The 23,910-nt window shown below is 20.7% G+C and overlaps 5 protein-coding genes across 5 annotated transcripts; 1 reads left to right on the top strand and 4 right to left on the bottom strand. All coding sequences in view use genetic code 6, as the record gives it.

The window, feature by feature from the left end:
- Nucleotides 1-770: 770 nt before the first annotated feature.
- Nucleotides 771-9,548, top strand: TTHERM_000820770 (kinase domain protein; the record flags this gene model as incomplete). The annotated part of the gene is made up of 22 exons (XM_012797664.1): nt 771-823; nt 991-1,044; nt 1,335-1,424; nt 1,681-1,770; nt 2,017-2,106; nt 2,371-2,460; nt 2,715-2,804; nt 3,061-3,150; nt 3,370-3,459; nt 3,717-3,806; nt 4,074-4,163; nt 4,412-4,501; nt 4,753-4,842; nt 6,716-6,805; nt 7,081-7,170; nt 7,433-7,522; nt 7,779-7,868; nt 8,128-8,217; nt 8,470-8,559; nt 8,816-8,905; nt 9,158-9,247; nt 9,461-9,548. The coding sequence occupies 22 exons, from the start codon at nt 771-773 to the stop codon at nt 9,546-9,548; spliced, it is 1,905 nt and encodes a 634-aa protein (XP_012653118.1).
- A 772-nt stretch (nt 9,549-10,320) lies between these two features.
- TTHERM_00820770 (hypothetical protein) lies at nt 10,321-14,221 on the bottom strand (the record flags this gene model as incomplete). Its single annotated transcript, XM_001016185.2, has 2 exons — nt 10,321-11,781; nt 11,981-14,221. 2 exons carry the CDS (start codon nt 14,219-14,221, stop codon nt 10,321-10,323), a joined length of 3,702 nt encoding a protein of 1,233 aa, XP_001016185.2.
- A 1,815-nt stretch (nt 14,222-16,036) lies between these two features.
- TTHERM_00820760 (pectinacetylesterase family protein) lies at nt 16,037-17,371 on the bottom strand (the record flags this gene model as incomplete). The annotated part of the gene is made up of 2 exons (XM_001016184.3): nt 16,037-16,821; nt 17,008-17,371. The coding sequence occupies 2 exons, from the start codon at nt 17,369-17,371 to the stop codon at nt 16,037-16,039; spliced, it is 1,149 nt and encodes a 382-aa protein (XP_001016184.1).
- Nucleotides 17,372-18,572: 1,201 nt separating this feature from the next.
- TTHERM_00820750 (kinase domain protein) lies at nt 18,573-20,802 on the bottom strand. The gene is made up of 9 exons (XM_001016183.2): nt 20,706-20,802; nt 20,603-20,655; nt 20,296-20,385; nt 20,056-20,145; nt 19,782-19,871; nt 19,435-19,524; nt 19,190-19,279; nt 18,922-19,011; nt 18,573-18,785 (listed from the first exon to the last, which is right to left on the bottom strand). The coding sequence occupies exons 1-9, from the start codon at nt 20,775-20,777 to the stop codon at nt 18,695-18,697; spliced, it is 756 nt and encodes a 251-aa protein (XP_001016183.2). The 5' UTR covers nt 20,778-20,802; the 3' UTR covers nt 18,573-18,694.
- A 1,468-nt stretch (nt 20,803-22,270) lies between these two features.
- On the bottom strand, nt 22,271-23,910 carry TTHERM_00820740 (pectinacetylesterase family protein; the record flags this gene model as incomplete). The annotated part of the gene is made up of 3 exons (XM_001016182.2): nt 22,271-23,060; nt 23,166-23,521; nt 23,899-23,910. 3 exons carry the CDS (start codon nt 23,908-23,910, stop codon nt 22,271-22,273), a joined length of 1,158 nt encoding a protein of 385 aa, XP_001016182.2.

The following is a 23,910-nucleotide window of genomic DNA, read 5'->3' as shown; positions in this document are numbered from 1 at the left end:
TAATTAATTAAATTTCATAAATTGCTATTCAATATTTTTAATATTTTTTGAAAAAAAAATAAATGATATAATAGATTAAAAAATATAATAATTTAGAAGAAGTAATTATTAATTTTTTTATTAATATCCTTTAAATTTATTTTAATTAATAAAAAAAGTTTAAAAGCTCTTCACTTTTATCTCATTAGGTTCTCCATATTAATCTTCGGTATATTTAATTAAAAAATATTATTTTTATTTTTATTGATATTTTTTGTATATTTAATTTTCAATTTATTAGAATAAATAATTTTATAAAAAAAATTATCATCATTATTTATTCATTTTTATTAAAATTAAAATTTTTTAGCTATTTTACTTAATTTTCATTTCAATTTTTAATTATTTATTATTCATTTTTTATTATTAGATATTTTATCTTCATTTTTTGTTATTAAAACTTACACTTAATAAAAGCTATTTATTTGTATATTTTACATTTTAATATTTTTAATTATAAATGTTAATTTAAAACATTATAGTTCTTTAATTTTTTTGATTTGTTTTTCCTTTTTCTTTTTATTATGATTTCTTATTTTTTCATTCTTTGTTAGTTTTATTAATTATTAATTAATATTATTATTTCATATTTTTTATTCATTTTTTCCTCCTAATTAACTAGAGTGAAATACCTATTTAATATATATCTTAATAACATTATAAATAAAGCTAATTTTTAGAAAGCATAACATATCTTTTTTTTTGAAAAAAATAAATTTTAAAAATTTAGGATGGAAAAAAATTCATACAAAATATTTAAAATTTTATAATATGTAAAAATTGGGTAATTAAACTCGCTTTTTATAAATTTGTATGGTAACTTACAGCTCATCATTTTATTTTCAACTTTTACTTTTATTATTAATTAATCTTATTATTTCATATTTTTTCTTCATTTTATCCTTCTAATTAACTATTTAATGATATATTTTTTCTTCAATATTTAAAAAGTGGAAATAAAATTGGTGACGAAGGTGTATCAGGCTTAGGTTCTGCTTTAGCAAAGTGCATTAATCTCTCAAATTTGACACTTAATTTTAGTAAAAACAGTTTATTTGTTTTGGATTGTGATATTTTTAATTATAAAACTAATTAAAAACAATAAAGCTCTTTTTTCTTTTTCTTTTACTGTGCTTGCTTTTTTTTGTTCTTTCTTTCTTTGTTAATTTAGCTCATCATTTTATTTTCAACTTTTACTTTTATTATTAATTAATCTTATAATTTCATATTTTTTCTTCATTTTTTCCTTCTAATTAACTATTTAATGATATATTTTTTCTTCAATATTTAAAAAGTTGGAATGAAATTGGTGCAAAAGGTGTATCAGGCTTAGGTTCTGCTTTAGCAAAGTGCATTAATCTCTCAAATTTGACACTTTACCTTAGGTAAAAACAGTTTATTTGTTTTGAATTGTGATATTTTTAATTATAAAAATTAATTAAAAACAATAAAGCTCTCTTTTCTTTTTTTTTTATTGTGCTTGCTTTTTTTTGTTCTTTCTTTCTTTGTTAATTTAGCTCATCATTTTATTTTCAACTTTTACTTTTATTATTAATTAATCTTATAATTTCATATTTTTTCTTCATTTTTTCCTTCTAATTAACTATTTAATGATATATTTTTTCTTCAATATTTAAAAAGTGGAAATAAAATTGGTGCAAAATGCGCATCAGGCTTAGGTTCTGCTTTAGCAAAGTACATTAATCTCTCAATTTTGACACTTAATCTTGGGTAAAAACAGTTTATTTGTTTTGGATTGTGATATTTTTAATTATAAAACTAATTAAAAACAATAAAGCTCTTTTTTCTTTTATTGTGCTTGCTTTTTTTTGTTCTTTCTTTCTTTTAATTTAGCTCATCATTTTATTTTCAACTTTTACATTTATTATTAATTAATCTTATTATTTCTTATTTTTTCTTCATTTTTTCATTCTAATTAACTATTTAATGATATATTTTTTTTCAATATTTAAAAAGTTATAATTAAATTGGTGACGAAGGTGTATCAGGCTTAGGTTGTGCTTTAGCATAGTGCATTAATCTCTCAAATTTGACACTTGACCTTTAGTAAAAACAGTTTATTTGTTTTGAATTGTGATAATTTTAATTATAAAAACCAATTAAAAACAATAAAGCTCTCTTTTCTTTTTCTCTCATTGTGCTTGCTTTTTTTTGTTCTTTCTTTCTTTGTTAATTTAGCTCATCATTTCATTTTCAACTTTTGCTTTTATTATTAATTAATTAATTAATCTTATTATTTCATATTTTTTCTTCATTTTTTCCTTCTAATTAACTATTTAATGATATATATTTTTTTCAATATTTAAAAAGTTAGAATTAAATTGGTGTAAAAGGTGCATCAGGCTTAGGTTATGCTTTAGCATAGTGCATTAATCTCTCAAATTTGACACTTAATCTTGTGTAAAACAATTTATTTGTTTTGAATTGTGATATTTTTAGTTATAAAACTAATTAAAAACAATAAAGCTCGTTTTTTTCTTTCTTATTTTGTGCTTGATTTTTTTTGTTCTCTCTTTTTTTGTTAATTTAGCTCATCATTTTATTTTCAACTTTTACTTTTATTATTAATTAATCTTATAATTTCATATTTTTTCTTCATTTTTTCCTTCTAATTAACTATTTAATGATATATTTTTTCTTCAATATTTAAAAAGTGGAAATAAAATTGGTGACAAAGGTGCATCAGGCTTAGGTTCTGCTTTAGCATAGTGCATTAATCTCTCAAATTTGGCACTTGATCTTGGGTAAATACAATTTATCTGTTTTGAATTGTGATATTTTTAATTATAAAACTAATTAAAAACAAAAAAGCTCTCTTTTCTTTTTGTTTTATTGTGCTTGCTTTTTTTTGTTTTTTCTTTCTTTGTTAATTTAGCTCATCATTTTACTTTCAATTTTTACTTTTATTATTAATTAATCTTATTATTTCATATTTTTTCTTCATTTTTTCCTTCTTATTTAACTATTTAATGATATATTTTTTCTTCAATATTTAAAAAGTTGGAATGAAATTGGTGCAAAAGGTGCATCAGGCTTAAGTTCTGATTTAGCAAATTGCAATAATCTCTCAAATTTTACACTTAAACTTAAGTAAAAACTGTTTATTTAAAAATAATAAAGCTCATTTTTTTATTTATTTTTATTGTGCTTGCTTTTTTTGGTTCTTTCTTTCTTTGTTAATTTAGCTCATCATTTTATTTTCAACTTTTACTTTTATTATTAATTAATCTTATTATTTCATATTTTTTCTTCATTTTTTCCTTCTAATTAACTATTTAATAATATATTTTTTCTTCAATATTTAAAAAGTTATAATTAAATTTGTGCAAAAGGTGCATCAGGCTTAAGTTCTGCTTTAGCAAAGTGCATTAATCTCTCAAATTTGACACTTGACCTTGAGTAAAAACAGTTTATTTGTTTTGGATTGTGATATTTTTAACTATAAAAACTAATTAAAAACAAAAAAGCTCTCTTTTCTTTTTCTTTTATTGTGCTTGCTTTTTTTTGTTTTTTCTTTCTTTGTTAATTTAGCTCATCATTTTACTTTCAATTTTTACTTTTATTATTAATTAATCTTATTATTTCATATTTTTTCTTCATTTTTTCCTTCTTATTTAACTATTTAATGATATATTTTTTCTTCAATATTTAAAAAGTGAAAATTAAATTGGTGATGAAGGTGCATCAGGCTTAGGTTCTGCTTTAGCAAAGTGCATTAATCTCTCAAATTTGACACTTAAATTTAGGTAAAAACAGTTTATTTGTTTTGGAATGTGATATTTTTAATTATAAAAACTAATTAAAAACAATAAAGCTCTTTTTTCTTTTATTGTGCTTGCTTTTTTTGTTCTTTCTTTCTTTCTTTCTTTCTTTCTTTCTTTGTAAATTTAGCTCATCATTTTATTTTCAACTTTTACTATCATTATTAATTAATATTATTATTTTATATTTTTTCTTCATTTTTTCCTTCTAATTAATTATTTAATGATATATTTTTTTCAATATTTAAAAAGTAATAATAAAATTGGTGACGAAGGTGCATCAGGCTTAGGTTCAGCTTTAGCATAGTGCTTTAATCTCTTAAATTTGGCACTTGATCTTGGGTAAATACAATTTATCTGTTTTGAATTGTGATATTTTTAATTATAAAACTAATTAAAAACAAAAAAGCTCTCTTTTCTTTTATTGTGCTTGTTTTTTTTTGTTCTTTCTTTCTTTGTTAATTTAGCTCATCATTTTATTTTCAACTTTTTCTTTTATTATTAATTAATCTTATTATTTCATATTTTTTCTTCATTTTTTCCTTCTAATTAACTATTTAATGATATATTTTTTTTCAATATTTAAAAAGTAGAAATTATATTGGTGACAAAGGTGTATCAGACTTAGGTTCTGGTTTAGCAAAGTGCATTAATCTCTCAAATTTGGCACTTGATCTTAGGTAAATACAATTTATTTGTTTTGAATTGTGATATTTTTAATTACAAAACTAATTAAACACAATAAAGCTCTTTTTTCTTTTTATTTTGCTTGCAATTTTTTGTTCCTTCTTTCTTTGTTAATTTAGCTCATCATTTTATTTTCAACTTTTACATTTATTATTAATTAATCTTATTATTTCATATTTTTTCTTCATTTTTTCAGTCTAATTAACTATTTAATGATATTTTTTTTTTTTCAATATTTAAAAAGTTTGAATAAAATTGGTGACAAAGGTGTATCAGGCTTAGGTTCTGCTTTAGCAAAGTGCATTAATCTCTCAAATTTGACACTTATACTTGAGTAAAAATAGTTTATTTGTTTTGGATTGTGATATTTTAAAATATAAAAATGAATATAAAACAAAAAAGCTTTTTGAATTTATTTGATATCTTTTATTTATTTTATTTTTTTATCTTTATTATTACACTAATATTATTTTATTTATTAATTTAAAAAATAATTTTTAATTTAAAAGTTTATTCTATTTTGATATTTATCCTAAAATTTACACAAATTTATTTAAAAATTTTTAGCCCAATGATTTAATCATAAGAATTCAAAGTAATAAGCAAGTGTCGTAAATCAAAAAGATTAGTTGTCTTTAAAATTGATTTCTATTCATAAACAACTGGTGAAAAAAGGATGAATAAATATAAAATGTTTGAATAATATTATATATTTTATTAAATAATATTTTGAAAAAGTTTTTTTAACCTAAAATATAATTAGATAGATAGATTTTATTATTGATTTTATATTTATAAATATCATTCATATTTTTGTAAGTAAATAAATTAATTATAAAAAATAAAAAAATTAAATTTACTTAAATAAATTAAATCCTCTCTTCAGCAAACCCTCTGGTTTCTCCAAAAACGATCAAATAATTTGAAACTTTAAGTGTTATATTACATCTTATTAAATTATATAAATGCCAAACTTTTATATGCCAGTTATATTTTAATCTTAAATATTATCCATCAATCATATTTTTATCCTTTATTTATTTATCCTGATTAATTAGATGCCATGATTTAAATAAAACCTCAGGGATAAATCAAGTTTTACTTTTTATTTCACTTTTGTGGTAAAAATGTTTTTTTTTTGTTTCTAATATTAAGTTTAAATAGTGAATGTTAAATTAATTTTCTGTGATATCTCTTCATAAAACCAAATATATAAATTAATATTTGATAATTAATTAATTATTATATTTATTTGTTCTTTTTATACATTTATAATTAATTAATTAAATTTCATAAATCGCTATTCAATATTTTTGAAAAAAAAAAAAAATGATAAAATAGATTAATTATTATAATTTAGAACATGTAATTATTAATTTTTTTATTAATATCCTTTAAATTTTTATAAATTAATAAAAAAAGTTTAAAAGCTCTTCACTTTTATCTCATTAGGTTCTCCATATTAATTTTAGGTATATTTAATTAAAAAATATTATTTTTATTATTATTGATATATTTTTATATTTAATTTTCAATTTACTTATAATTTTATAAAAGAAATTATCATCATTATTTATTCATTATTTTTATTAAAACTAAAAATTTTTAGCTATTTTAACTTAATTTTCATTTCAATTTTTAATTATTTATTATTCATTTTTTATTATTAGATATTTTATCTTCATTTTTTGTAATTAAAACTTACACTTAATAAAAGCTATTTATTTGTTTTACATTGTAATATTTTTAATTATAAAAGTTAATTTAAAACATTATAGTTCTTTTAATTTTTTTGATTTGTTTTTCTTTTATCTTTTTATTATGATTTCTTATTTTTTCATTTTTTGTTAATTTTATTAATTATTAATTTATCTTATTATTTCATATTTTTTCTTCATTTTTTCCTCCTAATTAACTATAGTGAAATACCTATTTAATTTATATCTTAATAACATTATAAATAAAGCTAATTTTTAGAAAGCATAAAATATCTTTTTTTTTTGAAAAAAATAAATTTTGAAAATTTAGGATAGAAAAAAAATTCATAAAAAATATTTAAAATTTTATAAAATATAAAAATTGGGAAATAAAATTCACTTTTTATTCATTTGTACGGTAACTTAGTCTTTTTAATGATATATTTTTTCTTCATTTTTTCCTTCTAATTAACTATTTAATGATATATTTTTTCTTCAATATTTAAAAAGTTAAAATAAAATTGGTGACAAAGGTGTATCAGGCTTAGGTTCTGCTTTAGCAAAGTGCATTAATCTCTCAAATTTGACACTTAACCTTTAGTAAAAACAGTTTATTTGTTTTGGATTGTGATATTTTTAATTATAAAAACTAATTAAAAACAATAAAGCTCTCTTTTCTTTTTCTTTTATTGTGCTTGCTTTTTTTGTTCTTTCTTTCTTTCTTTCTTTCTTTCTTTGTTAATTTAGCTCATCATTTTATTTTCAAATTTTACTTTTATTATTAATTAATTAATCTTATTATTTCATATTTTTTCTTCATTTTTTCCTTCTAATTAACTATTTGATGATATATTTTTTCTTCAATATTTAAAAAGTAATAATTAAATTGGTGACGAAGGTGCATCAGGCTTAGGTTCTAGTTTAGCAAATTGCATTAATCTCTCAAATTTGAAACTTAACCTTTAGTAAAAACAGTTTATTTGTTTTGGATTGCGATATTTTTAATTATAAAAACTAATTAAAAACAACAAAGCTCTTTTTCTTTTTCTTTTACTGTGCTTGCTTTTTTTTGTTCTTTCTTTCTTTGTTAATTTAGCTCATCATTTTATTTTCAACTTTTACTTTTATTATTAATTAATTAATTAATCTTATTATTTCATATTTTTTTTCATTTTTTCCTTCTAATTAACTATTTGATGATATATTTTTTCTTCAATATTTAAAAAGTAATAATTAAATTGATGCAAAAGGTGCATCAGGCTTAGGTTCTGCTTTAGCAAAGTGCATTAATCTCTCAAATTTGACACTTGACCTTTAGTAAAAACAGTTTATTTGTTTTGGATTGTGATATTTTTAATTATAAAACCTAATTAAAAACAATAAATCTCTCTTTTCTTTTTCTTTTATTGTGCTTGCTTTTTTTTGTTATTTCTTTCTTTGTTAATTTAGCTCATCATTTTATTTTCAACTTTTACTTTTATTATTAATTAATCTTATTATTTCATATTTTTTCTTCATTTTTTCCTTCTAATTAACTATTTGATGATATATTTTTTCTTCAATATTTAAAAAGTAAAAATTAAATTGGTGACGAAGGTGCATCAGGCTTAGGTTCTGGTTTAGCAAATTGCATTAATCTCTCAAATTTGACACTTGACCTTTAGTAAAAACAGTTTATTTGTTTTGGATTGCGATATTTTTAATTATAAAAACTAATTAAAAACAACAAAGCTCTTTTTCTTTTTCTTTTACTGTGCTTGCTTTTTTTTGTTCTTTCTTTCTTTGTTAATTTAGCTCATCATTTTATTTTCAACTTTTAGTTTTATTATTAATTAATTAATCTTATTATTTCATATTTATTCTTCATTTTTTCCTTCTAATTAACTATTTAATGATATATTTTTTCTTCAATATTTAAAAAGTAATAATTAAATTGGTGACAAAGGTACATCAGGCTTAAGTTCTGTTTTAGCAAATTGCAATAATCTCTCAAATTTGACACTTAAACTTAAGTAAAAACAGTTTATTTGTTTTGAATTGTGATATTTTTAATTATAAAACTAATTAAAAACACTAAAGCTCTTTTTCTTTTTCTTTTATTGTGCTTGCTTTTTTTGTTCTTTGTTTCTTTGTTAATTTAGCTCATCATTTTATTTTCAACTTTTGCTTTTATTATTAATTAATCTTATTATTTCATATTTTTTCTTCATTTTTTCTGTCTAATTAACTGTTTAATGATATATTTTTTTTCAATATTTAAAAAGTAGAAATTATATTGGTGACAAAGGTGTATCGGACTTAGGTTCTGCTTTAGCAAAGTGCATTAATCTCTCAAATTTGACACTTGACCTTGAGTAAAAACAGTTTATTTGTTTTGGATTGTGATATTTTTAATTATAAAAACTAATTAAAAACAATAAAGCTCTCTTTTCTTTTTCTTTTTATTGTGCTTGCTTTTTTTGTTCTTTGTTTCTTTGTTAATTTAGCTCATCATTTTATTTTCAACTTTTGCTTTTATTATTAATTAATCTTATTATTTCATATTTTTTCTTCATTTTTTCTTTCTAATTAACTATTTAATGATATATTTTTTTTTCAATATTTAAAAAGTTAGAATTAAATTGGTGCAAAAGGTGCATCAGGCTTTAGTTCTGGTTTAGCAAAGTGCATTAATCTCTCAAATTTGACACTTAATCTTGGGTAAATACAATTTATTTGTTTTGAATTGTGATATTTTTAATTACAAAACTAATTAAAAACAATAAAGCTCTTTTTTCTTTTTATTTTGCTAGCAGTTTTTTGTTCTTTCTTTGTTTGTTAATTTAGCTCATCATTTTATTTTCAACTTTTACATTTATTATTAATTAATCTTATTATTTCATATTTTTTCTTCATTTTTTCTGTCTAATTAACTATTTAATGATATATTTTTTTTCAATATTTAAAAAGTAGAAATTATTATTTTGGTGACGAAGGTGCATCAGACTTAGGTTCTGCTTTAGCAAAGTGCATTAATCTCTCAAATTTGACACTTTACCTTAGGTAAAAATAGTTTATTTGTTTTGGATTGTGATATTTTAAAATATAAAAATGAATATAAAACAAAAAAGCTTTTTGAATTTATTTTATATCTTTTATTTATTTTATTTTTTTATCTTTTTTATAACACTAATATTATTTTATTTATTAATTTAATGAATAGTTTTTAATTTAAAAGTTTATTAAATTTACACAAATTTATTTTTAAATTTTTAGCTTTTTGAATAAATCATAAAAATTCAAAATAATAAGTAAGTGTCTTAAATCAAAAAGATTAGTTGTCTTTAACAAAAATTTCTATTGATAAACAACTGGTGAAAAAAGGATGAATAAATATAAAATGTTTGAATAATATTATATATTTTATTAAATAATATTTTGAAAAAGTTTTTTTAACCTAAAATATAAATAGATAGATAAATAGATTTTATTATTGATTTTATATTTATAAATATCATTCATATTTTTGTAAGTTAGTAAATTAATTATAAAAAATAAAATTTACTTAAATAAATTAAATCCTCTTCAGCAAACCCTCTGGTTTCTCCAAAAACGATCAAATAATTTGAAACTTTTAGTGTTATATTACATCTTATTAAATTACATAAATGCCAAACTTTTATATGCCAGTTATATTTTAATCTTAAATATTATCCATCAATCATATCCTTTATTTATTTATCATAATTAATTAGATGCCATGATTTAAATAAAACCTCAGGGATAAATCATGTTTTACTTTTTATTTAACTTTTGTGATAATAATTTTTAAAATTATTATCAAATATTTATTAAAATATATATTTAGTGTAACTTCATTGTAACATAAAATCATTAATTTATTCAATTAATAAATTATCAGATAAAATATCTATTTTTTCAAGAATCTTTTTTTTTAAGTGATAATTGAAAAATTATCTACTATTAATTTTTTATTTTTTATTTTCTCCAAAACAAATTAAAATTTTTATGAAATAAATATCAAAAGTAATATATTATTTTTAATCAATTTAGCAAAAAAAATTTACAAAATGAATAAATAATATCTAATGAATAATTTCTAAAATAAAAGAAGTTCAAATTTCTAAATATTTAACGATAACTTCCTTTTGAAAGTTAGTTATTTCTTTTTCAATATGTTTAAGTATAATTTATTTGTCATAATCGTTTTAGCATAACTTTTTAAGGATTTTGAAGCTGATTTACAAGTTTTTTTCATCTACATCTTATACACCTGGGTCATTAATTGCTTTTAAAATTGTTTTAACAACATTATTCTTCTATATGACATTAAACTCGTAATTGTTTTATATTAAATGTTCAAAAATATATAAAACTTGAGGGAATTCTCCAATTTCGTCTCTCAATGGAATGATCTCCAAAAATAATGTATAGCTATCATTTTATTGAATATTTTAATCAGGAATTCTACTATCTAAATAGGTTTGTAGCATAGCAAATGCTATCCTTAGGTTTTCTACAGGACTAATTTCTCTGAAATAGTTTTCATCAACTTTAAAAGCTACCTTCTAAATAATTTAATAATAAGCTTGGACTTCTTCCACATTCAGATAACTTTAACAATGTCTTATAATTTTCTTTAAGTAAGCACAAATACTTTAGAGATATTGCTCATACTGTTGAAATTCTTAGTTTAAAATAATGTAGTGAAATACTGATTTAAATATTTTATATGATTCAGGCTATATTTTAATTATTTCCCAAATTTCAAATATGCAACGAATAACAACAAATGGGTCTTCTGTAAATTTCTCAGAAAAATCCTCTTCATTATTGCTTGAAATATCTTCACGAGCTTATTATTTTTACTGGCTGATGTATTCTTCATAGGTTACATACAATTCTTCTTTTTCAGTTAAAATTAATTTTATAATATTCCATGTCTAAGGTAGCGCTTGCATAATTTTAGATGGAGCCGCTTTTAAAATATCTATAATGCTATAAATACAATTACCTATTTTGTTGGTGTCACATGTGTTAATGTTTTCAAACAAAATACTCTCCACCAACCCATAAAATTTATCAAAATAAGAAAATATAGTTTTTTTATCAGATTTTTCAAGAGTGTTATTGAGCTCTTAGTAAAGTCTATCTTCACACTTTTGCACAAATAAGTGCATTTTGTGATTCAGAAATCTATAAAGCAAAATATCAATTATAGGGTCTAATTCAACTAATTAATTATCATTCAGTCCTAAATCCTACTACTCCTAAGTTTGGTTTTCTAAGCTTATTAAATACTTCTAGACAGAGACAAATATTCTTCCAATTATCGACTAACTCTAAATAATTATATCTTCAGTTAAATCAGAATTAAATTGATTATTAATTAACACATTTAAAATATCAAATTTCTTATAATTCATGAAAATTTCTGGCGACTATTCACTGAATACTGCTAAAATCGATAAAGAAGATTCAACCAAACTTATTTTAGTATCTGAAGGAATCAAATAATTAAATTAATCATATTATTCTGCGTCTAAATCTTCCTCTTGCTCTCCTTGGTTTTCTTCCTATTTATTTATTATTTTTAATTCATTCATTTATTAATAAAAAATATTTTTGTGCTTTAAGAGAATTAATAATTTAATTTTTATATCATTTTTCCTCTTAAAAAAATTTTGTTTATTTTTAACTAAAAAATTATTTTATTTTATTTAATCAAATAATTTAAATAAAATTTATTTTGAAAAAAATAGTTGTAAAAATTACTTCTAACTCAATATCATCAAATGCTTCTTGGACTATATTACTTTCTTTAATAGAGTAGTTTTTAACGCTGACATCGTTCTGTGCATCTTATATAACTCGAGGTAAAATTAGAAGGAATATTTTATCAAAAATTTCTTAAGATCCTAGAGAAAATACAGTCAATTTTTTGAAGAAGAGATAGACTAATGTTCTTTCCTCTATAGTCATTTTATCTCCTTTTGAATATATTTATTAAGCTAGTTCATTCGCGATGTCTCTTATTTATTCAAGTAACACATTTGAAACTCTTCCTTGCTTTATCTAAAAGCACAAAAAACCATATAAAACTATCTAGTGATTTTTTGCAATTAATTTGCTTCTTTCTTATGGATCGTTAATCATGCTTACGAAGGCATCAGCATAATTTAAAATTTCTTCTTTTAAATATAATTCTATGTCTTTCAAGTTAATTATTTAAATGATTAAATTCTAAACAATATCAGTGTATGTCATTTCCTTGTCGAAGAAATCCTTGCTTGTGTATTCTTCAACAAGAAATTAAAAAATGTCTTTGAGGTATGGATACATGTCCTTTATTCTCAAAAATATTAACTAATCGTATAGCTTTCCAAATGTATCGATAATTGATTCCTTTTTTAATTGATTTTTTGTTTGTTAAATTATTGAAACAAGCTGAGGCATAAAGCTTTTATGGTATGCTGTTATATTTGAAGTAAAATAGTTGGCCATCTCTGCTAAAAACGATACTACAGATGGGAAAATGTACTCGTCAAGTAAATGATAGCTAATAAAATTCATAAATCTGAGCGAATATCCCTTCATATCCTCTACTAATTTTGAACTTAAATACTCTAAAATTATATAGCAGCCTATTGCAGTGAATTTATCTTCAATTTCTACTTGAGTAACTACACCATTAATTACTTCAGCTCCCTTATCTATTTCTGCTAATTTTGAGTAGAGGAAATGCAGAAATTGAATTTTTTTTTCTTCACAAATAAAGTCATAAACTCCTTTCAAGCAAGAAAACAATTCAGTATCATAAAGAGGCGTATTTTCGTTTGACATATCGATGCTAAAGCATAATTTTGATAAGCTTAAGATTATTTCGAATATTATTGTGCTGTTTTTTTGCATAATTTTTTCTCTTTTTTGTGAAAAAAATAGTTTTACTGTAATTTCATAAGCTGTATTCTTACAAAGCAGAAATCTTTCTTGATTGCTGTATATTTCAGACAATTTATTTAATTCTAAGGTTGCTTCTTTACCTCCTTCAGTCTTTTAAAAGAGTTTTAAATAAGTTTGTAGCTATCGAGAAAAAGGAAATTTCTCTTGATAATTAATTTTGTAAATATATTCATTAATGGTTATATTTTTAAGATATTAGTTAATAATTTCACACATTTTTTCTAAAACTAATATTTCTTTTTGTTTGTGAAAATCTTCTTAATAAGTATTTAGAAAGTAGAGGTAATCTGTCATCAAATCTACATCTTTCTAGCATATAGCTTCAATTAAGTTGATGTTACTTGATAGTAAAGCAATTGCTTTCTTCTTTTATTATTTATTCAGCTTATTCCTCAATAAAAGAAGCACGTTAAGAGCATCTATTTTAAGTTATTCCTCAGTTTTTTAATCTACCTTTTCAACTGATTTATCATCTTTCATTTTACCAGTGAACATAGTCTATTGAGCAAGTTTTATCAATGCATCAACTAAATTATAAATGTCTTCAACATCAGCGGCATTACCCTAAATAGAATTTAGCTTTTCTATATTTAAATCTAAAGACCTTACCTAATTTTTTTGAGGCCTAAGAGCAACTTTTAGCAAATTAAGTATTTTTTGGACTTTACTTTAGTCCTGCGATATGAGCTGCCCAAAAAGTTTATCACCTTATAAATAAATGTATTCATGAAAATAGTTCAATAAGAAAGAAAGGATATTAATTAAATGATCACTTTTTTCATTTTTCAAATAATGCTAAAATAATCTATTAAAAGTGTGCTCAATTCTATACTTATCATTGGCACATTCATGTATTAGTAGAAAAGCTAAATCTAAAGAGCAATCTAAATATAAACCATCTGTAATATCTTCAAGCAAAATATCTTCTAGTTCTTAAATAGTTTAAAATTAGTCATTAAGATATATTTATCTAACCTATTACAGCTAACTGATTTTATCTTGACCTATTTTAAGAGCTATTTTAACTTAATTCTCCTACCTTTCAAATATCATTTTGATAGATTTTAAGCAAACAAACAAAAATTCAAACTTTAATTTTTTTAATATCTTTTTAATTTAGATTATAAATTACGACAATATTTTGATTTTTCAATAAATATGTTTCCGCGAAGAAAATATTATAATTTAATTTGTAAATAAATAAATAAACAAAACATAATTAAATATATCCTATAGTTTTGCATTATAAATTTCTATATTGATTTACTTACTACAAACATATAAAATATATAATACATAATTATAGACGACTATATTTATTATTAAATATTATTTTATTTTCATTTATTTTTATGATTTCAATCAATATAATTGTGTAAACATTGTATCTTCATATTGTCCAGAATGGATTTTAAATCTAATGTTGAACTTTGTTTCTTATTTTTAGGTAGATTCTCATCAGTTTTTTACTTATTTTTATATGAATCAATATATGAATTAGCCAAAATGGATCTGGTGCTATTTTTTATCTTACTTTTATTTATATTAGTTGATCATATTTATGAGTAAATTGTTTGAATGTTCCATTATTATTCATTCTAAAATCATTTTATAAATGAGATGTTTTTTTTTTCTTCTTTTAACTCTTCTTTAGTTTTTATTTGGGTCCATTAATGTAGGATATTATCTTTTCTTTCCTTTATTTGAATAATTCTCTCTCTTGATTAAATATTCTCGAAGGTAAATATTTTATTCTTGTTGTGATAAAAGCTTCTAATTTGAATTAAGTTATTCCAGATTATCTGCAAAAAAGAAAGAGCCTTAATGTTTCCAATAAATATTGATGAAATTGATATTATTTTATTAATATATTGAAATAACTTTTTTTATATGTTTGGGATGAAATGTAATGGTTTTATTGTTATAGTTGATGTATTCTGCATAACTTAAAATTTGGTTTTAGTAGTTTTTACTAAGAGCTCTGATCAAGTTCTTATATAATACTTAATAACCATCGAATTCTAGATTCCAGATATACTTTTAATTTTGGAAAAGTTATACTAATTAATATTAAAAGAAATTTAGGCAAATGCTTAGTGTAAACAAAATTTTTTCATCATATTTTTTATTAAATAGTACGAGCAAATCCTAGAATTCTTATTTTTTCATAAGTTTGTTTTTTAAGTTCAAATTTCATCTTAATTCTGAGAAAATCTTTTTGTTTTAGATAATTTTTTATTAAAAATATAATTTTATGAGGTAAATAATAATTAATAATTTTCTTATTTTATTGATTTCATTCTTCACATACAAATAAAAAATTTTAATTTAATTTGTAACAAGATAGATCTCATTTTAAGTATCATACAAAAGTTTTTTACTAAATTCATGGAATTAAATTAATTGTTTACAATAATATCACAAGCAAAAAAAATTAAATGTTTGTTTATTTTTAACTTTTTGCCAAATATTTATTTATTTTTTATTTATTTTGCAATATATTTTAATTCTTCAATAATTTTTTTATTCTAAACATAAAGAAATTCATTAAAATGAATATTTTTTTTGATAAATAAATCTTTACATATAAGTGATAATTTAAAAAAATGTTAGGATACATATCTTCTAATCTTATTTTATTTATGTTAAAATCCAAAAACAAACTGTAAACTAATACTGCTAATTCAGAATTTGGTACTAATTAAATTTGTAATTAATTATTTTTAATTAAATGTAAACAGCTGAAAACAATAAATAATGTGTTAATTAGGATAATTTTAATCACTAATTAATGTATTTGCTTACTTTACAAATAAAAATAGATGAATCAATATCAATTTTATAGATAAATTCAATTCATTAACTTATTCATTTATATAAATGTGCACAGTTTTCATTTTCAGGATAGGGGACTTATTCGATACGTTATTTTTATGTTAAAAATCTGTAATGTACCCATTAATCAAGTGATTTTTAGCATGTATGCTTAGAGCCAGAGGGAATAGCGAAGTCCTTATCTTCGTACCAATCAGTATGGATAAAGCCATGGAAGCCACAGCTAACTAACCAACTTCCCCAGTTAGGTCTTTGGGCCAAAATATTTCCTAAAAGAGTTCTGTAAGTCTCACCATAAGACATAACAAATTAAAGAGTGGCAGGATCACATTAATCGAAATGATTATAGCATGGAATTTAGTAAATATATTGCAAAGCCCAATTGTCATATAAAGATCCAATAATAAAAGCATCAGTTTGTATGAACTCCCAGGAGTATTTAGGAAGAATACATTTATAGAATTCAGTACCATTAGTTTGGTATGTGCATTCAGGGAAAATAGTTTAGTAGTGGTCATTCTTAATAAAGTTACCGAAAACTTCAAGAATTTATTGGAAAGGTTAAGGGCTATCTAAAAAGAATCCAGAATCAGGAGCGATTCTAACATCAGTGTATGGGAGCAATTTTTAAAGATAGTTTGCATATTAAAATGCACCCAAAGCACCAGCTGAACCACCTGTTAAAATTACATTATGATTTTTGTCTAATTTATGTTCCTTAACCATATAGTCAAATATATGTTAAAGCATTCTTTAACCTCTAAAATGTAAAGTGGTATTCTTATATTATACAGACATATCACCAGCATAAGTGGCACCTATTTAATTTAATTTAATTTTTAAAATATTTTTATTTCTAATTTTATTTCTACTTAATAATAATTTTATTGTTTGGCTAAGTTTTGTATGGAAAAATTAAATTAAGTAAAAAGAAGAAGAAGAGCTTGTAGAAGTAAATAATCTTTAATAAAATGCAATAAAAAGTAAAGAAAGAAAGTAATTACCTTCACAAGTAGGGATAATAAGAAGATTCCATCTTCCAAATGTTTTATCGTCTTCCCTGAAAATTCCCTATACCATAGAGGAGTTCAAGTAAGGTTATCTGTACTTGGATGAACCAATATAAGTAAAAGATCTCTAATAACAGTTTTCGAGAATGGAATCTACAGTAGGACCAGCACAGTTTCCAACACCTTCCAAATAGATAAGAGTATTTCTTTTGCTTTCTCCAGGACGATAATAAATACCAGGCTTGCTACCATCTAAGCATCTGGCATTTTCAGGAGTATCAATGATTGTGAAAGGAATAGGGGTTTTCTAAGAGAAACAAAGAACAACCAATAGAGTTATTAAGAGCAGACTCTTCATTTTTTTATATTAATTTAGCAATAATTTATTTAATTTTGATAATTAATTATTTGTTTTTAGCTAATTCTTAATTGACACTTAAAATTTCAAATAAGCAAAGATATATTTTTGTTTGATATCTGTTTTCTATCAAATATTTATTTATCAAAAGCAATATCCTAAATTTTATTCATAAATTCATTCACTCATTCATTGTTAAAATAGAACAAAATTTTCACCACCAAATTTATTTTTGATTTTAGATTTACTTTTGCAATATTCGAGCTGTTATTACGATGTTATTAATTCTGATTAAATGATAAATTTGTAAGGTAAATCAGATTTATTATTAATCACAAAATTGTATTTTTTAGTTTCATCAATTAAATTAATAATAAAGGATTTGTAACAATTCGTAAACTTTCATGATACTTAGGGGTTTTCAAATTATTTTGCTAGCCATTCAAAATTACTATTTTAGATTTAATTTTGTAATTTACACAAAAAATTTGTTTGATATAATTAATAGGATTATTTTCAAATAAAATAAACTGTCTATTTTACACTAATCAAATGTCTATCCAAATCTTAATGGAGTAATTTTTAATTATGAAATCAATCTTAAAATATTTAGTTTAAATATATTAGAATTTTTATCAATCTTAAATAAAAATGTTAGTACAAATATTATTATTTTTTGATTTAAATTAAATTTATGTTTAACTAGTATTAAATAAGATGAATGGAATAAGCTTTTGTGTTACATTATTTATGAAAATTGCTAAAATTATAAATGATATTTAATTACTTTAATTAATTATTAAGACCTCTATTTTTTTAATTTCTCAAATATTAAATTAGCCATTTAAATTAATTTAACTTTAAGGTAAATTAATATCACTGCTATTTTTGGAAATATAACTTTCACTAAATGAACTTATGTTGTATTAACAAATTTGTTAAATTCTTAAAAAATAAATTTTTAATTAACAAAAGAAATAAGCAAAATAAACAAATAAAATTATTAATTTCTTTCAAAAAGTTATAAAAAAGCTTTTTAATTATTTTAAACTTAAAGCTGATAAGTTAGTGAGATTTCTAAACTGAAATCGAGGTGGCCTTAAAATACCTTTTCCATATATTTAGTTCTAAATATGATTTTTTTAACCAAACAAAACAACTAATTTTCTATTTAATTTTAAATATTTTAAAAAATGTATAGTGTATAATTAAATTAAGGATAAAAACAAATAGTTTTACAAATATTAAATTGCAATTTAAATAAATTAATTTACTAAAATTTCTTAATAAAAATAATTGCACATAAAATTAAAGCTAAATTAATCAGAAATATATTTTTTTGGTAACTAATCTCTTTTATTTACAAATTTAACTTTTGAAATCCAATTGTTTTGCATATGATATCAAATTGTTTCTATTTATAATTTATAGTTGAATTGAATATTAATGTTTTAAAGTCCAAATATTTATAAAAAAATTTTTAATTAAATTAAATATTAATAAAATATATAAAAATTAATATCTAAAAAGAATAAAAATAAATATTTTACTAAAGGTAGATTATAAAATGTTTAATATGGCTACACTTTGCTAAATTAAAGCCTAAGATTTTTGAGCCAGGGTTACCAATTTTATTATTACTTTTAATATTTTAAAAAATTATTTAAGATTAGATAAAATAAATAAGCATATAATAATATAATCTAAAAGTTAAAAAACATATAACATTTTTAAAGATTATAACTGAGATAATTTATTTGTTTTCAAAGTTAAAATTTTTAGATTATTATTTTTAGATAAATCTTAAAATATTTTTACTAAAGATCAAGCGACAAATACAAGAGCTTGCTGCATTATGATAATCCAATGCCTAACTCTTGAGCACCCTGAACACTAATTTTATTATTACTTTTTAAAGAATTTAAGTTAATTTTAAGCAGCAACCAATATAAATTATAAATTATAGGTTTTAATTAAAGGATAGATAAACAAATAGTTTAAAGTTTTTAAAAATTAGTAGCTTATTTTTTAAATACTCTTTGCCACTAATAAAATAACATTACCACAAGATAAGCACTAAATTGGACAGCTTAGAGCAGTTTTTCAAAGAGGAGCCTAAAGCTTAACAACCTTCATCACCAATTTAATTTTGGCTTTTAAAAATTATTTGTTCAAATCATAAAAATGAATAAATTTATTAATTATGGAAAAATAAAGTGGAAATAGAAATTAATAAAACTTTGAATTGAAAATGATAAAATTATTTTTTTTGTTAAATAAAAAATAAAATTGATAAAACTTCAACAAATTAAAAAAAAAATTTCATAACCTAAAAAAATAAATAAAAGACCATATGTTAAATAATTTTCAATAGTTTGAAAATAAAAATCAAACAAAAAAATTTATTTACATAAGATTAAGTTTTAAAGTTGAAAGATTAATACATTTTGTTAAAGAAGAACCCAAATTTAATGCTCCCTTTCCCTCAATACAATTATCTCTTTTAAAATATTAATTTATCGATTTAAATAGTCAATTTTAGAAAAAATTGTATAAATATTTAAATTAGATTTAAATGGGAAAATATTTTAATGAAAAATAAATGCAAGCAATTAATAATCAATAACGATTTTATATCTATTTATTTCATATAAAAAATCAAATAAATTAAAGAAGAATTTTACGTCAGAGATAGAGTTAAAGCTGAGAGATTTTTACATTTTACAAAAGCAGAACCTAACTCTAAAATACCTTATGAGTTTATTTAATTCCTACTTTGAAAATATTTAAAATAATTAATAGATAAATAAATTTATTTATTTATTTTAAAAATTGTTAAAATTAAAAATATTCAAATTATCTTCCTAAAATAAATTCAAATAAAAAATACTTTTCAAATATATTTTGTTAAAAAATAAATTTACTTTAAATTTAAAATTAAATTGCAGAGATTGTTGCATTTAGCTAAAGTAGAACTTATTCTAGAAGCACCTTGCTAACCAACTTAATTTCCCCTTTTAATATATTTTTAATTAATTTCTAGTAAGAAAAAAAAAATGATGAAGAAGAAAACTTATAATATTTTTTAAAAAAGAACTCAGATTAAGCAACTACTAACTAATTAACTAACTAACTAGAAAAATATATTTTTAAAATTTTATTTATGAAAAATAATACTTGAATTTAATTTAGAAAATAATAAATTGATAATTTAAATTTTATGAGTTATACCAAAGGTCGATTTCTATCTCAGAGTAAGACTGGATATCAGGGGAATTTATAATCTATTTTAATAGCAAAATTAAAGCTTAAATATTAAAAAATACTTAATTACATCTTATAGTTTTGTGAATTACATTTTTTATTATGTTCTTTTTTTTTTTTTTTAGTTTGTTATACAGCACATTAATTTAAAAAACAAACAATTGATTGATTATTAAATACAAAAAATTAATTTTTAAAAAATAAATTATAACATTAAAATAGTTCAAAAGTAAATAAATATGATATATTAATTAATTAATAAGTTACTAATCAACTTATGTCTTAATATAAATTAAACTTTCTAAAATAATAAAAATTTCATTTTAGATCATTTTTAAAATTTTCAATTAAGATAATTATATATTTATGAACAAATTAAAGAGGATATTCTGGTATAATTAATGAAGGTACATAATGCTTTATATTTTTTAATTTTTCTACAAATGGGTTATATGTGCTATTAACTTATTTAATTCACATTAATTATTTATTGTTCTAAGATCTTGAAAAATATAATTAAATAAACATAAAAAAAATATTTTTAATAAATTCAATTAAAAAATATTTAATAATAATTCTAAGTTTAATATTGTAATTATTGAAAAATTTTTTAATATTTAAGTTAATTCGTCAATATTTTTATTTTAAAATAAATCAAGTATTCTCATTTATTTAAAAAAAATCAATTCATATGAATTAAACAAGCTCTAATAGTTTTTAGTTTTTTTGAATGAACGAACCTCAAAGATTTTATTTTTTACATTAATTTTAAGTTTTATTTTTAAAAAATGAATTATTTTATTAATTTTTTTTCATTTAAATCAATTTTTATACTTTTCATTATAAAAATGACAAACTATTTTTCGTTCATTTTTTTAAAAAGAACTTCTTATTAACAAACACATTTTCTTAAATATTATTTCTTTTTAATTTTAACCCTTCGATCCCACCTTAAATATGTGAGGTAACTTTTCATCAGTTAAGTATATATATATATATATCCAGTCAGACAGACAATAAGAAGAATTTAAAAAAGGAAAGTTTCAAAATCAAAATTGACTGTGAAATTAATTAAAACCTTTTCGATAAAATCAAATCTTTCACAGAAATCGTTCGTTTTATTTTTTTATTTTCGTAAATTCGTAAAAAGAAGTAAAAAATAGATATTTTATTTAATAATTTAGTAATTCAATAAATTAATGATTTTATGCTATGAAGTTACAGTAAATATATTTTTTTAATAAATATTTGATATTATATTATTTTTAATTTATTTAAAACTTTAATAAATTAAAGTTTTTATTTATTTTTTTTAAAACTCCAAATATAAAGTTGACCTAAAATATTGAAATTGATTGGTTTGTTTATTGCTTTTTAACTTAAATTCCTCAATTTTAAAAGAAAAATTAAAAAAAATAATTTTACTTTTTATTTATTAAAAGTAAACATAAACATTTCTTTTTTAATCAAAATAAGATTTTTTTATACTTTGTATGTTCAGAATTAAACAAAATTAATTTTTTTATTGTAAACAAAATAAATTAATTCAACCTGAAATTAAGAATAATATTTATTAGTTTTCTGATGAAAGATTTAATAATAATTTGGTAAAAAATATTAAATAAAAAAATGCAATCATTTGTATTAATAAGCGCAGTTTTTATTATTAGGGTAAGGAACTTAATCAATACGCTATTTAGATTTCAAAAACCTATAGTTAATCCATTGATCTAAAGATTCTTGACCTGTATATTTAGAAGAGCTGGGAATTGTGAAGTTTCTATTTGAATACCAATTGGTTTGGACGAAATCATGGAAACCACAACTAATCAACCAACTACCCCAATTGGGTTTCTTAGATAAAATATTAGATAGAAGCATCTTATATGTTTCTCCATAAGATAAAATAAATTAAAGAGTTTCAGGATCACACTAATCGAAATGATTGTAGCAAGGAATTTAATAAATATACTATAAAGCCCAATTGTCATATAAAGAACCAATAATAAATGCATCTGTTTAAATGAATTCCCAAGAATACTTTAGAAGAATGCATTTGTAGAAATCAGAGCCAATAGTTTAATACTTGCATTCAGGGAATATAGTTTTGTAATGATCATTCTTAATAAAGTTGCCAAATACCTAAACAATTTATTAAAAGGGTTCAGGACTGTCTAAAAAGAAACCAGAATCAGGAATTATTCTTACATCAGTTAATGGTAATATTTTTTAAAGATAATTTGCATATTAATGGGCACCAAAAGCACCAGCTGAACTTCCAGATAGTATAACATTATGATTCAAATTTAGCTAATAATTTTTAATCATATAATCAAAGATAAACATAAGCATTTTTTTGTGCCCTGAAATGCAAAGTAGTATTTTTATATTCAACAGAAGCATCTCCTGCATAAGTAGCAAGCACCTATTTTATTATAAATGATTTTTTAAAGTAATATATCTTTATTAACTCATAATTAAAGCTAATATTTTTTATTTTTTCCTTAGAATTATATTTAATATAAACTACTTTACTAAAATTAGAATATTTAATATCAACTGAATCAAATTACCTTCGCAAGTAGGAATAATTAGAAGATTCCATCTTCCAAAAGTTTTATCATCTTCTCTGAAAATTCCTTCGATTTCAGATTCATTGAAGAACGAAGGTCTATATTTAGACGAACCGATTAAAGTAAAAGATCTTTAATAACAATTTTCAAGAATGTCATCTACAGTATGACCAGCACAATTGCCAACACCTTCCAAATATATGAGAGTATTTCTTTTGTGCTCTCCTGGACGATAGTAAATTCCTGGTTTGCTACCATCTAAGCACCTAGCATTTTCAGGTGTGTCAATAATAGTAAAGGGAATTGGAGTTTTCTAACAAAAATTGAAAGTCAATAAAAGAGTTAATAAAAGTGTATTTTTGAAAATTTTATAAATTTTGATAAAAAGCTTTTTAAACAAAAGATATTTTTTGCTAATTAAGATATTTGAAGTGTACTAAACAAATAATTAATTAGCACTATTAATTTACTTATCAGTTTAAAAAGTGTTTGATTGATTGATCAACTGCACATACTTTAATTAAAATAAGATTTTAGAGCGAAAATAATATCACTAAATTTTGATATTCATACAAAATAGGTTTTGGAGGTATTATGAATGAATGAATCAACTAATAAATAAACAAAAAATAAAATAAAATAAAATAAATAAATTATCAAATAAATAAAAAAATGAGAAATAAATTTAACTTTGAAGTACAT

This window comes from Tetrahymena thermophila, assembly GCF_000189635.1.
Source record: "Tetrahymena thermophila SB210 genomic scaffold scf_8254646, whole genome shotgun sequence".
In the NCBI taxonomy this organism is placed as follows: Eukaryota; Ciliophora; class Oligohymenophorea; order Hymenostomatida; family Tetrahymenidae; genus Tetrahymena; species Tetrahymena thermophila.
The sequence above is the reverse complement of the archived record's forward strand: the minus strand, read 5'-3'. Positions and strand labels throughout refer to the sequence as shown.